Source organism: Eretmochelys imbricata, chromosome 17 (assembly GCF_965152235.1).
Source record: "Eretmochelys imbricata isolate rEreImb1 chromosome 17, rEreImb1.hap1, whole genome shotgun sequence".
Lineage (NCBI taxonomy): Eukaryota > Metazoa > Chordata > Testudines > Cheloniidae > Eretmochelys > Eretmochelys imbricata.
In genome coordinates this window covers 60,474-76,380 of record NC_135588.1, presented here as the reverse complement: position 1 = coordinate 76,380, position 15,907 = coordinate 60,474, and the positions used below count along the sequence as shown (strand labels likewise).

The 15,907-nt window shown below is 38.6% G+C and overlaps 1 protein-coding gene across 2 annotated transcripts in view; it reads right to left on the bottom strand.

Annotated features, from left to right (window-relative positions):
- Window positions 1-15,907, bottom strand: part of CRK (CRK proto-oncogene, adaptor protein) — a 53,228-nt gene continuing 37,321 nt past the window's right edge. The window contains exon 3 of one of the 2 annotated variants that reach the window (XM_077836856.1): window positions 1-1,265. In XM_077836856.1, coding sequence (XP_077692982.1) covers window positions 1,128-1,265 — 138 coding nt within the window. In that variant the 3' untranslated portion in view covers window positions 1-1,127. The remainder of the gene's footprint in view (window positions 1,266-15,907) is intronic. The other variant, XM_077836858.1, reaches the window with a different exon arrangement.

The window sequence follows — 15,907 nt, the reverse complement described above, 5'->3', positions numbered from 1 at the left end:
TATTTTCTATTAGTTTATTACAAATAAAATCTTCTCATGAATTCACTATCAAATGCTTTACAGATGGAAACAAGCAGAGCAGTCCCAAAAGTTATTTTAAAATAAAGGTAATGTTTGGCTTGTTAGTTCAAGACATTTGACACTGATTTGCTCTAGCCAATGACTAAGACTATTCACTAAGGATAAAGGAGTTATGAAACTGTCTCAATGTAATTTAATTTTATCTCTTACAACTGGCTAATGTTCTCTGTGTTACTTTTTCAGAGCAATGCTGCATATTTTAGTACACTTATTAATCAAATACTACCTTGAAGCTATGAATTAATGAGTAAAGTGCTATGCACACATTTGTCAGCACTGGTATGGAGGTCTACAATTCCTTAAAACATGTATTTGTGGGTAAAAAATATCAGGATGTGTTAATATAACATCTCAACTTGAAGTTAAATTAGCTACTAGGAAAGTTTGAAGCATCAGTACTAAAGAAACCAATCTCTAGTGTCCTCAAACTCATCTGAAGACCTAGAGGAGGATTTGATTTCTTATTTACCATTGAAGTGGTAGATATCTGTAAGTCACAAAGCTATCCCAATGTATGTTCTACATCTAAAAAGATTATTTGCTTGGTGCAAAACATTATGTAGACTTGTTAGGGCAAAGAAAGTTAGAATGAAAACAAAGGCAAAAGCTCCAGAATTAACTGTTTGTGAAATTCCTACCCATACACTGAATTTTCTAAGTTTGATTTGCATTGCCTGTGGAAGCAGCAACATAAGCAATGGGACTGGAGAAAGCTAAAACCTCTAATCAACAGATGTATTGCTGCTTTCTCCATCTGCTGCTGCAGGTAAGGTACGGTATGCTCTGCACATGAACATAAGCAGGCATTACAACCTACAATCATATACTTGTTCTGCTACTTGACACATAGGTTATCTAGTTTCGTACCCTGAATAACATCAGTTTTGATTAAGGAATGGTGGTGTTCAGTCCCAGGGTTTGCAGGTATCAGAATGCTCGAATAAACAATACTCCTTTCGACATCTGTAGGAACACAGTCTAAATGGCAGCTGCAGTGAAATACAGAGAGACTGTTCCCATCTGTAAGCAAAACTGTTGAGCCACACTCAGCTGAAGTCCTCATCAGGATTCTGTTGGTCCAGCAGGCGGACATGTGTGAATGGAAAGTGACCACGTTTACCATTACACTCTCCTTCCCATTGACCACTCACATTAATCTTTGTGACCTTGACCAGCTCACCGACCTGCAGGACAGGAACAAAGTGTTATTACATAGTGTAGAAGAGTATTTAATTCCTTGTTAACCTCATTTTGGTACAGTTTACACTTGTACTCTTCAATTAAAAATGCTTACTTGCTGTCTCAAATAGTCAGTCTTTGGCAGAACAGCCTAATCCAAATTATTAAACTCTTGAAGAAAACAGAAAAACAGAGAGAGAAATGCAGCAATGTGTGGATAGACTACCTACAGTCAGGGTGACCAGATAGCAAGTGTGAAAAATCGGGACGGGGGGTAATAGGAGCCCATATAAAAAAAGCCCCAAATATCAGGACAGTCCCTATAAACTCGGGACATGTGGTCACCCTACCTACAGTATAGACTCTGCAACCCTGCACCAGTCTCTTTCAGTGTGTTCTTGTAGCTTGACAAATCAGCCCTCCTGTTGTGGTAAATTAATTATTGCTGAACTAACATTAGATGCTTGCATTTCTCCTGGGTGGGACCAATAACTGAACATAAGAGGGAAGACAGTTTGCAAGTGTATAAAGGAAATACATTACGATATTGGAAACCTAACAGCTCTTTAAAAAAAGGGACATCTCAAATACAACTGAAAGGTTGAGCAAAATATTTTAAGAAATAATAGGTCAGATACAACAGCCCTGCTCAGTGTCAACAATTCCTCAAAGGAGTGTTGCAAGTCCATGAGCACAGAAAAAGGTGATAATGGTAGCTATAAGAGTATAGTGGTGAAATTCTCTGGTTTGGGAGAGCAAGTTAAAGGTATTACATTTTAATAGTAATAAATAGCAGCATTTAGAGCATCTTCCATATGACTGAGCACTTCACAAACATTAAGGCTTGATCAGTTGTATGGCAAGCATTATTCCCATTTGACAGACAGGAAAAATACAGAGAGCTATTAGGTGACTTGCCCAAAGTCATACAGTAAGTCGGTGTAAATGTCAGACTACATTCTAGGTCTATATTTTACCACATTCCAAAATTAATCACACTTTAAAAAGTTCAGTGTTTGAATAAGTAATTTCCTTCGTATTTTAAGTGTTGTTTAATTAATATTAGAGGGATAAGGTGAGTGAGGTAATATCTTTTATTGGACCAACTTCTTTGTGATCTTTACCAGATCACCAACCTACAGGATAAGAACAAGTACATTGTTACTACATAGTGCAGAAAAGTATCTGATTCCTTGTTACACTCATTTTGGTACTGTTCATGCTAGTATTTTTCTATGAAAAGTGCTTACTTGCAGTCTCAAACAGCTCTAAAGCGTGTCTTTCTCACCAACAGAAGTTATTCCTTGTCTCTCTAATATCCCAGGACCAACATGGCTACAACTACATTGCAGATCAATTAATATAGCAGATATTTGATTACACAGAAAAATCTATAATTAGAAGAATGTAAATTGGTTGCAAAGTCAAACCCTCAAGAGTTATAGGTAATGCCAAATGTAAGGCTGCTTGTGGAACTTTATTTTTATTTACTTGTGCATAGACATTATGACAACCTTTTTTAATTATATGATTGCAAACACATCATTTTTTCCTCAATACTCACCTAATTCAGTACACTGGATGGATGATGCTTAGAGAATGGGTAGATGTATAAGACGAGAAGGGACCTTTACAATTATCCAGTCTGACCACTACATGTGGACCTATGTCCTATTTATTGCATATCATCCAAATGCCACACTGAATATGTAGTTATTAATTTACTCATGGGCTCGTCTATGGTGCTTATTATCATATCTGAGTGTCACAAACATTCATTAATTTATCTTCAGAAGTACTCTGTGAGACAGAGTATCAATATTCCCATTTGACAGCCAGGAAATCAAGGTACAGGGAGATAAAGACAAGAATTTGCAAGTCTTCACTAATTTTTTGTGTCCTGTAATTAGGGATGATTTTTTAGAGTACTTGGAACTATTATAACAGTTATGTTCAGCACACTGTACAGATATTAACTAATTAACAGGGCTGTCAAGTGATTAAAAAAACTGATCACAATTAATTGCAGTGTTAATAATAGAATACCATTTATTTAAATATTTTTGGATGTTTTCTACATTTTCAAATATATTCATTTCAATTATAACACAGAATACAAAGTGTACAGTGCTCAGTTTATATTTAACTTTTATTACAAATATTTGCACTGTAAAAAACAAAAGAAAATAGTACATTTCAATTCACCTAATACAAATACTATAGTGCAGTCTCTTTATCATGAAAGTTGAACTTACAAATGTAGAATTATATACAAAAAATAACTGCATTCAAAAATAAAACGACGCAAAATGTTAGAACCTATAAATCCACTCAGTCCTACTTCAGCATATAGCTCAGACAAAGAAATTCGGTTACAATTTGCAGGAGATAATGCTGCACACGTCTTGTTTACAATGTCACCTGAAAGTGAGAACAGGTGTTCACATGGCATTGTTGTAGCCAGCATCACAAGATATTTACATGCCAGATGCGCTAAAGATTCATATGTCCCTTCATGCTTCAACCACCATTCCAGAAGACATACGTCCATGCTGATGACGGGTTGTGCTTGATAACAATCAAAGCAGAGTGGACCGACACCTGTTCATTTTCATTATCTGAATCAGATGCCACCAGCAGAAGGTTGATTTTCTTTTTTGGTGGTTCGGGTTCAGAGTGTTACGCCTTTAAGACATCTGAAAGCATTCTCCACACCTCGTCCCTCTCAGATTTTGGAAGGCACTTCATATTCTTAAACCTTGGGTCGAGTGCTGTATCTATCCTTAGAAATCTCACATTGGTACCTTCTTTGCATTTTGCCAAATCTCCTGTGAAAGCATTCTTAAAACGAACATGTGCTGGGTCATCATCCAAGACTGCTATAACATGAAATATATGGCAGAATGTGGGTAAATCAGAACAGGAGACATTCAATTCTCCCCCAAGGAGTTCAGTCACAAATTTAATGAATGCATTATTTTTTTTAACAAGCATCATCAGCATGGAAGCATGTCCTCTAGAATGGAGGCCGAAGCATGAAGGGACATATGAATGTTTAGCATATCTGGCATGTAAATACCTTGCAACGCTGGCTACAAAAGTGCCATGGGAACCTGTTCTCACTTTCAGGTGACACTGTAAATAAGAAGCAGGCAGCAGTATCTCCCGTAAATGTAAATAAACTTGTTTGTCTTAGCAATTGGCTGAACAAGAAGTAAGACTGAGTAGACTTGTAGGCTCTAAAGTTTTACACTGTTTTGTTTTTGAGTACAGTTATGTAACAACCAAAAAAATCTACATTTGTAAGTTACACTTTCAAGATAAAGAGATTGCACTACAGTACTTGTATAAGGTGAATTGAAAAATACTATTTCTTTTGTTTATCATTTTTACAATGGAAAATATTTGTAATAAAAAATAATATAATGTGAGGACTGTACACTTTGTATTCTGTGTTGTAACAGAAATCAATATATTTGAAAATGTAGAAAAACATCCAAAATATTTAATAAATTTCAATTGTTTAACAGTGTGATTAATCGCAATTAACTTTTTTAATCGCAGTTAATTTTTTGAGTTAATCGTGAGTTAACTGCGATTAATCGACAGCCCTACTAATTAATCTTCTACAACCCTGAGTATCAGATGGGCAAGTATATTTATTGCCATTTTACAGATGGGAAAATAGAGAGAAAAAGGCAAACAACCTTATCCAAGGTGTCACAGTGATATCAGTGGCAGAGACTCGGGACCTCCTGACTTTCAACTCTGTGCTCACTTCTCCAAGCAATTTACTACCAGAGTTTTTGAGCAGCTAGAGCTTCCATGTATTTCAGCTGCAGTCACTGAGCATTCAGCCCTTCTGAAACTCACCGTCTAAGTATCTAAGGTTAGATACTCAGAAAATGTGGAACACACTCCCTCCAAAAAATTCTGGTCAATTAACTTGACGACCATCACAGTGGAAGTCTGTGGCTGAGGCAGCAATAGAACTAAGTTCTCCTGAGTGGCATTAATCTATGTTATATCATTCTTCCTGCAGTCCCCTGCATCAATCTCTATACCCCTTCCAGTGTTTTTGGAGCAAGTGAAACTGGGAGCCATGTGTGACTGGTACAGACAACCTCATTCACTACACAACTTTAATTAATTCCCTCAGCACTGCCCAGACAACCTTAAATCTGGCATTTCCTAGAAACAGTGCTTGACTTTGCAACCTAAACAATTTTAATCTGATTTTTTGTATGTGATTTCTTAGATTTTGTTTTGGCCATTCTTCTCTTTTTAAAAAGGGCATAACCAAGTTCTATTATATGCAACTGTCACAAATCCTACCCCCCAAATCCTCCAAAAATATCATGCATCAGCAGCAGGGTTTGAGCACAAAGCCTTCAGCACTGTTACCCATGCTTTACAAATGCTAGATTAGTGCTATTTAACAGTTTAGCCAAGCACTAATATTTGGCACACAGAGACACAGTGTCAGTGTCATTTGTACCTATGTAGTTTATGTCTACACAGCATTTTGGAGCCTGCCCACATGACAAAGCCTCCCAGCCTGGGTTGACAGATTGGGTAAGCAGGGCTCATGACAGCACTCTAAAACTAGCTGTATAGACAGCACTTTGAAGTTGCAACTCAGACTGGAGCTCAGGCTCTGAACCTAGGGAGGGGATGGGCTGAAGAGCCCAAGCCACAATTAAAAAGTGCTGTCTATACAGCTAGTTTTAGAGCACTAGTCAGCCCAGACTGGGAGGCTCACTCTCATGGGCAGGCTCTAGAATGCTATGTAGACATACCCTGTAAGGCTCTGCTCAGTAAAAAGGGTTGTGAAGGACACAGCATTTTTACTACCAGTTGGTAGAAATTAGATTAGAATTAATAGTCTTCTGGTTCCCTGTTCAGTTTGTTTTCCCCTGAGCCACAGGTAATTTGACTGTGTAAGTACAGAAGCCGCGGCAGTATGTAGATAGACATGGATGATCCACTTGGCTGTGTTCCATCCAGAGTTTCTAGTCTGTGTGTGCACTACTAATGTGAAAAACCGGACAGTGCATGCACAGTGACAGTGGAATCTTGAAGGGGTTTAGCAGCAAACTAAAAACAAGCTGTAACTTGTGAAGCACAGACAGACAATGGCCAGTTTTCAATAGCTTATAACTCTGTCTAATGTGAACAGATTTTCATGAGGCCAACAAAAGTCAGCTCCTTACCCCCAAGACTGTCTTCCTGCCAAATTTAAGTTTGCTCTAACCCATGGTTGTATTAGAATTCTTTAGAGAAAAACTGTAAGATTATTATTTTTAAATAATGGAAAGCTTTAGGCACCCTACAGAAAGGGTTGCTGCTGCTTCCGCTATAACAAACCATGGATATTTTTCTATTTCATATAATTAGTGATGGAATACCTATGTTTGGGAGTTCAAATACTCCTGAACAGCTAAAGGTGGTTAATATTTTTTTCTTCAATCTCTCATCAATTATCTGCTAGTAAATTATCAAGCTATGAATACTTAACTAACAGAGCTTACAAATTTCTTGACCTAGAGGAATATATCTTGACAAGGTTTACTAGCTATGTAGCTAAGCCAAAATTCAGTGAGCCAGGCACTCTGAATCTGTGTGAACAGATTTGGACACATGATATCTGCAAAAGTTCTCTACCGGTAAGACTGCTTTAAAGTGATGCTTTGTCATCAAAGCCATGACAACGGGGATTGAATGCTCCATTGAAATTACCTTGCCATAGATACTTTTTATTTAAGGCAAGTTTATTTAAGCTCTCATAGGGGCAATCCTTATCAGAACTAGTCCCAGGATGAACAGTAAATATGAAGTTGTTTCTAGACAAAGCCAATTTTAAAATAGGGCTTTTATAAAAATATTAAGATGTAAGAAATTAAACTATCCCCTTTTTTCGAAGTCCAGCTTCTCCAAATTCCATTTTCTGATTGAACTGTCTATAGGACAACTGAACCGTCAAGTAAGTCAGACAAAATTCACTGCTCTTTAGGGAATGACGAGGGCACAGCAGATGCAACAGTGCTCAATTTAGTATTACTTAACGTTGTGCCACATACGCACATGGTGCTTTATAGAACAGATAAACATGGAATTCCTGCCTCCCATGGAGATTACATTCTATATTTAAATTAAAATGAGATCAGAGGAAAAGGATCAGGAGTGCATGAACAGAAACAATATGGCGATATTTGGCGATAGAGGTACCTTGAGGATTTTTTGTTTTTGTTTTGTAATATGATTAATAAAGAAGTTTCCATGAAAAGCACATTTGGAAAAAACCCACTAATCTATTTGCCACAGGCAAACAGGAAGCTTTCCATGACCAATCAGGGCTCCTAACTCAATTGCTGTACAATTTAAATTTAAGAATTATATATGTCTCTTTGCTGCTTCTATAGCAGTCAAGGCACTAGAGCTGTGGCACCTGGACTTGCTGGTGGCCCGCCTTCAACTCTTTAGTAGCAGCCTCTTGCTGTTAGGTATCTGATGTTTCTCGAGCATCGGATGTAATTTGTGTCTTGTAGGGCTTTAGTTACATTGTCTTGGCTAAGAACACTCAGGTGGATTAAAATTGGCTTAAAAGACTTGACAATGGAAAGTATTGAACTGGGAAATGGGGAACAGAAGAGAGTGTGCGTCTAGTGAGACACCATACTGATCAAAATTAGGACTGGATTTATTTAACTAGTTAATTAAATGATCCAGAAGAGGAGGTAGACAGCACACTACTGCAATTTAAAGATATGAAATTGAAAGGAACTGAACACCAGAGAGGTCAGAGAATAAAAAGGGAACTAGCGATTAGAAACAGGGTAAAAACAAAAAGATTAATTTTGGAAAAATGCAGTTGGGGGAAAAAATCTGAACCCCTAAGTAGCAGGAATCTGGGAAAACAGTAATACTGACCGACACCTAGGAATGACAGTGGATAGCAATTACACAAGGTTTACAGTGTGATATGCCTGGGAGAGGGGGGAAGAGTCCAGGGGAATGAGCCAAAGCTACTGAGCTTGTGGAAACATTGATCCAATTTGCTTGTCCTCCACATAGATCAATACAGTTCACTTACAACTTTTGTCAGATGAAGTGCATACACAGGCAGATAGAGTACTGATACTAAGAAATCCACTTTGAATCCATCCATTAACAGCACAAAGACTTCTCATAATAAAAGTAGAGAACTTATTCCTCCATCATCACCACAGAATAAACCATGGCCAACAGAGCTATGCTGTATAGTGAACTGCCTGTTTAATCCAGACTGAATAATCCAAACATGAAAGGAAAGAGCGCTGATCCTACTTTACAGAAAAGAGCTACCAAATATGAGAGGAATTCATTATTAAACAGAAAACTTTAAACCAAACCAGAATGCATTAGTCATTTAACCATCTGTGTGGAGTATGGCTCAAAATCATGATCAAGACCTGAGAAATATGTGAGCCACCACTGCAAAACAGATCCATCTCTTGCACTCCCATTCTGCCTAGTGAATGACAATAAAGAACGCTGCCAACTTCTAATGAAAATCAAAACGCATTTGCCACAGAAAAGCAAGCCTACCAACATTCCTGAAAAATGAAGTATTCTGCCTAACTCTCAGGAAGCTAATATTATTAATATGTATTATTTGTATTGCAAAAGTGTCATAAATCACAGCCCTATTGTGTTAGGTCATGTATAAACACTGACATTATAATCTAGATATAAAATGAGACAATAGCTGGTTCCAGAATAGTAGATGAAGGAAACCTCTCAATTTCTAGTCAAAATCATTAAGAGATAAGACAAGTGAACTCCAACAATATACAATAATGTCAACATCCAGGATGCCTTGCACACATGCCATCTCTGGAGCTACATGATGAATCTGATTGTTGTCTTAGAACTGGGCATGGTACATGAATGGTTTTGCTTTGCTGTTCTTACTGTGTCTTCTTCTACGCAAAGACCAAAGCATTCCTTCTACCTCACAAGAGGAATGAGCCAAACCTGGTGGAAACTCATGAATTATTTGCATTTCCAGCATCTCCTAGAAAGGCAAAACAAGGCTGATGAGCTGGCAGAACAGTATAACAACTTGTTGACCAAAACAGATAATATGTTGGTCTCAATTTGCCAAGCATGAGACAACAGGTGGATGCAACAATACTAGACACAGAAAATCTCAATTGCTAGTAAAAAATCATTGAGAGATTAGACACAACCAGACTTCAAGAGCATGCAACATCTGCCAACATCCTGGATTCATTGCAATTAGGCTTCAGACTAGGATACAGTCCTCATAGCACTAAATGATGATCTATGACAATGAATATAGGGGGAGATTTTCAAAAGGCACAAATGGTGATTGGTGGTCAGATTTGCAAAGGTACTTAGGCACCTAACATTGCAGACAGGCATCTAGTGGGATTTACTGGAGTGAATAGTCATATTAGGCAACCAACCTCAGTATTCTAAATCCTACTAGATGCCTGTCTGCATCATTAGGTGCCTAAATACCTTTTTAAATCTGGCCTTAGGTGGCCTGACTTCAAATGACTTTCAATACGAATTAGGGATCTAACTTTTATTTGTGCCTTTGAAACTCCTCCAGAGACCATAGGTCAACATTCATATTACTCAATCTTTAATGCATCTTTCAGGACAGTTGATCATAAGGTGCTGGTGACCACCATGCATGGTGGCAGACAGTACAGAATTACATATTCTCGAACAGGACCCAGAGTGGTAATGCTAAAACCTTCAGCTCATGAGGCCCACAAGTATCTCTCCTCTCCTCTCCCCTCAAGGATTTATCCTCTCTTCCCACCCAATATCTACATAAGAGTTGAAGAGGCAAAATATCATGTGTTTCATTACCAGCAATATGCTGGTGACATTCACTGTATGTCACTTTCCACAGAAGCAGCCAATGCTATGACTAGGATATCATAACATCTTCAAGAGAGCAGTTTCCATTGGTCTTGCCTGAGTTTAGTTTAAGCAACAGTAGTTAGGAAAAGGGGAAAATGTTTCAGACAACTAACCAAGACGCTGATCTTCCCCTTCCACAGAAAGCATCTAACCCCTATTCATCAAAATGGTACAAAGCTTCAAGTCCTGTTCAGCTCATCACTAGATCAAGACACCCATGTTGTATCAGTGGTGAAATATGCCTTTTTCTACCTTCAGCTGGCAAGTAGAACTTCACACCTAGCTCCCAGATGATGATCTGGCCAAAATGATCCATATATTCATCACCTCCAGACTGAAATGCTGCAACACACTATGAGGCAGATATAGTATGTTAACACTGGTTTCAGAGTAACAGCCGTGTTAGTCTGTATTCGCAAAAGGAATACTTGTGGCACCTTAGAGACTAACCAATTTATTTGAGCATGAGCTTTCGTGAGCTACAGCTCACTTCATCAGATGCATACCGGTATGCATCTGATGAAGTGAGCTGTAGCTCACGAAAGCTCATGCTCAAATAAATTGGTTAGTCTCTAAGGTGCCACAAGTACTCCTTTTCCTTATGTTTACACTGCTTTCATTAGCAAATGAAATTTTTCCAGAATAGCTGTTGAGAGCTTTAAAACTCCTTTGCCATCTAATGGTGCCATTCCATCTGGGAAAGTCCAAGTTACTTTATGTATAACTTTGTCTGGGAATAGTGTTCCATCAATTACAAGCCCTGATACCAGACAGTTCTATCAGTCTTTCTCCATTCTGATTTTAGAAACCAAGGTCATGCTTGCCCATTGCTTTATCCATTCTGTCATCATAATCCCCAATGTTGGCACTGAAGTCCACCATTATTAAGCAAATGTCATGATTGGGAATATTGTCAGAGTTTGTTGGCAACTGTAGAAATGATCATTGATCTTACTGTTGTTGTCTGTTGGTGCATAACACTGTATAATTGTCATATTCGTATCATGTTTGAAACAATCTGCTGTTAATCAGCTCCCACTGTCTATATGATTTTTTTCTTTGGAAGTCATAGTTAATGCTATTTCTGAGCACTAACCATCTTGCCTTCCCAATTACACTGACCTTTTTTTAAAAAATGCTTTTTATCAGCTCTTGGCCATTGACATTAATGTACTTCAAGAATTTCAAAATTGTGTGTCTCCATTTCTTTCATCACCTGCACAGCTTTTGTTGTTTCATCCATTGTTGAAATGTTCCAGAAACCTACTTTCAGTTTATTTTGCCTTTAGTATAACAAAGGTTTTACCAATGTGTTATAATCAAGTTTTTCCATAGATTCAAATATTTTCTCTGATATGGTTAAATCTTCTGTTCTAGATGTGACAGTGTATGTGAATTTCAAAAGGGATAATTGGAAATGAAGTGAGTGCTGAAGAGAGACAATTCAGAGCTCACCACACAGGAACAGTGGAACAGAGGTGGTTTGCATCTCTCCTATCCTGGGACTGCAGGTTAGGGTAGCCCAGGGGTTCTCAACCAGGGGTATGCGTACCCCAGGGGGTACACAGAGGTCTTCCAGGAGATACATCAAATCTTCTAGATATTTGCCTAGTTTTACAACAGGTTACATAAAAAGCACTAGAAAAGTAAGTACAAACTAAAATTTCATACAGAGAAAATGAGAAAGTTAGCAATTTTTCAGTAATAGTGTGCTGTAACCCTTTCATATTTTTATGTCTGTTTTTGTAACTAAGTAGTTTTTAAGTGAGGTGAAACTTGGGATGTGCAAGACAAATCAGACTCCAGAAAGGGGTACAGTAGTCTGGAAAGGTTGAGAACCACTGGGGTAGCCTTGAAGACATTGCAGCACCTGGTGGTGAATGAAAGACTAGCAGCACTGGGAAACAGATGGAGCAAAGGGGTACCCTCAGCCATGCCCCCCAACTTTGACCGCCTGCTTCTACTAGTGCACTCTGCACTGGGGGAGGCATGGAGACAATGGAGACAGCTCTGAGCTTGTCGGAATCCTACTGGACTGGAAGTATTCTCAAGGGGCTTTATGGCTGTTTTGCAATTCCTCTGTGCTGGCATAACCTGAAAAATGGGCTGTGAGACACCAGTATATATGGATCAATATGTTTAGATGGTAAGCAATAACAGGCAAAGCTTGTGATTAGATAACAATCTATAATTAAATTCTAGGTAAAATATACTACAAAATAGATAATTTGTTTTTTAAGGTTTTTTTATATTATAAATCTTGTAGTAACTTATCTTGGCACCTCTTTTTTTTTTCTTTTTTAATAGAAGTGTTCCCTTGCCCATTCCTCACAACAATGTACAATATGAAAATGATAAAGCCTCTTTAGTGCATTGTTATATATTTCAAATAGCAACCAGAGTCAGTAAAGTAAGAATTATGGTTCCCAAGGCAAATTTAACTTGTCCCTTTGGCACACAGTCCCCCTGTACATAGTTAAGAAAAATCATAGAATCATAGAATCATAGAATATCAGGGTTGGAAGGGACCCCTGAAGGTCATCTAGTCCAACCCCCTGCTCGAAGCAGGACCAATTCCCAGTTAAATCATCCCAGCCAGGGCTTTGTCAAGCCTGACCTTAAAAACTTCCAAGGAAGGAGATTCCACCACCTCCCTAGGCAACGCATTCCAGTGTTTCACCACCCTCTTAGTGAAAAAGTTTTTCCTAATATCCAATCTAAACCTCCCCCACTGCAACTTGAGGCCATTACTCCTCGTTCTGTCATCTGCTACCATTGAGAACAGTCTAGAGCCATCCTCTTTGGAACCCCCTTTCAGGTAGTTGAAAGCAGCTATCAAATCCCCCCTCATTCTTCTCTTCTGCAGGCTAAACAATCCCAGCTCCCTCAGCCTCTCCTCATAAGTCATGTGTTCTAGACCCCTAATCATTTTTGTTGCCCTTCGCTGGACTCTCTCCAATTTATCCACATCCTTCTTGTAGTGTGGGGCCCAAAACTGGACACAGTACTCCAGATGAGGCCTCACCAATGTCGAATAGAGGGGGACGATCACGTCCCTCGATCTGCTCGCTATGCCCCTACTTATACAGGTAATAATTGTTCTGGTTTAGAGACTTTCAATGAAGGTTATCAAAAGGGGAGATTTCTATATTTTAGTAGTCTTTGTCCCTGTTTCACTATCTCCATTTAGTGAATGGAGCGCTCTCTCATTTGGATGTGACCTGTCAGTAATACTTCCAATCTCTTTAGATTGATAAAGCAAAGAGTGAAAAAAATCTTCACCTCACTGGAAAGCAGGCATAATCAGTTTCCAAGTTATTACAATAGCTTTTAATTTGTTTTTAAATTAACAATTTAACTCTCAATAACCAATCAAAGTTAAGTTAGAGCTTCTTAAATCAGCTTCAAAACTTGGCATTCCAATGCTTTGTTTCAAATATTTGACAGAGTCTGGTAATGCACAAAAGAAGACAGTGCTCTGTCTTTGCTTAGATGTCCTTAAAGAATGGTTTTACAGAGAGTTTATCGATCCCATTTGTAGAGAATTGGGAAACATTTATATTTATGAAAGAATACGTGCAACTCAGTTTTCCCTCTCACCTTGTATTGTTCTCTGCTGGGTGTAAAGAGTTTAATTTCCTTCTTGAAACAAGACAAGCAATACAGTAACTGAAGGGAAGTCACTAAACAGGAATGAACTATTAGGAACCTCTATCTCTAAGGGTAATTACTACACATCTCTAGGCAGGTTAACAAGTTTGCAGAAGTACTACACCTTGCGGGAAACTGCATATACTGCTTTTGACCCAGTTCAAGAGGCCCAGCAGACAAAGAAATGAGAACTGTATTTAGTGGTCAGCTTGCTATGGGTGGGGGGCGGGAGGTATCACTCATTGGATCCAAGATCTAACATGAAACTGTAATCAACTGGGGCAAACCTTGCTGAAATGGTTTGATGGATTTTCAAACACACCAGGGTCCCCATGTGGAAGATTGCTGACACCTAGTAAGACTGGAATATATATAAGCTGTTTTTTGTTTTCTCTATATAAATACTTTGCTTCATGAAGGCTGGTTGGCCACTGATTAACCGTCATAGCCCGCAGAAGGTAGCAGGAAAGTAGCTGCTGAACTTAATTCAGACTTGCTAAAGCAGTGGTTCTCAAACTTTTGTACTGGTGACCCCTTTCACATAGCAAGCCTCTGAGTGCAACCCCCCTTATAAATTAAAAACACTTTTAAATATATTTATCACCATTATAAATGCTGGAGGCAAAACGGGGTTTGGGGTGGAGGCTGACGGCTCGCAACCCCCCCATGTAATAACCTTTCGACCCCTTGAGGGGTCCTGACCCCCAGTTTGAGAACCACTGTGCTAAAGTGATCCTAGTGAGCTGTAGGAGGAAATTGCAGCCTAAATCCCTTCTCTGGAGGGAGAAGAATATAGGTTCCTGCTGCGAAAAAGGAAATGGCTAGAGGCCTGAGAATAGTGCCCTCAAGGAGGCCACAAGGTCAGAGGTGCAGTTACCTCAGAACTTCAACACCATCTTCATTACACTAGCTGTAGCTGATATACTTTTACAGCAAAAACCAGGCATTTACCACATAATGATCTCCACTGGCCCAAAGATAAAGAGAGTTACACAGAGTCCCACTAGTGCTCCATAAAGGATCTAAACAAGGTATACTTTGTAACAAAGTAATGAGGAAGAGGGGTTGATGGTATTTCAAGATCATTTACATCCTTAGTGAGATTCTAAACCTTCATTTCCTTGTCTATGTTTGAAAGTGAACATTTATGCATATCAACATAGCTTTAATTTTACAAAATCTGATATGCATATTCTATCTTTCTTCCAATATTCAGTATATCCTTTGTCAGGGTGTCACTTCCTCCAGAGATCAGCTCTTTTCTTGGGCTTTTCTAAAATACACTACTTTTAATCTTATGGAGGCAGTACAAAAGTACTATCTGTAGTCTGGATCACAAATACAGGGCTTGAAAAAGCCACTTGCCTGGGGCAAGCAGAAAATTTTCCCAGGCAGCACAGTCAGCCTCTGCAGGATCAAAGCTTTCCTTAAAAAACATTAGTCTCTTGCCCTTATGGCTATGTGGAAATTTTTCCAAATATTAACTGAATATAAGTCAATGGAGTGCTGTCTCCTTAGACAGCAGACACAGTGCAGACAGAGTAGGTGGATGACCAGGGTAGGGTACAGACGCACAAATATGGTACAGTGTATACTGGAGAGAAAAGAGAAAGATTTAAGGAAATTAGAGGAATATGGTACTAAGAGACAGATGGGGGAAGAGATCAAGACTAATATTTGGGACGAGGTAGAGTGCACAAGGTATAGGGAAACGAAACACACAGTGGAAACAACTCAGTAAGATACACAGTGATCTATTTGAGACAAAAAAAAATTGTGTGGAGTGAAGCCAGGAAGGGGGAAGAGAAATGTAAGGGCAATTTTTTAAAAATCAGAATTGCCAATACTAGAGACAGAACAAGAACCATACAACTATTTGTATTTCTTTAAATTGTGAGGGACATGGCAGAATTGGTATTTTGCATCCTCGTTGGTAGGCTCAGCCCTTGGGCTAGTAGATGTTTCACAAAAATTTCAAGCCCTACATACATGGTAGTTCAAATGTAAATAAAATAAACAAACTAGATGAAGGTACTATAAAATGGGTGCACAACTG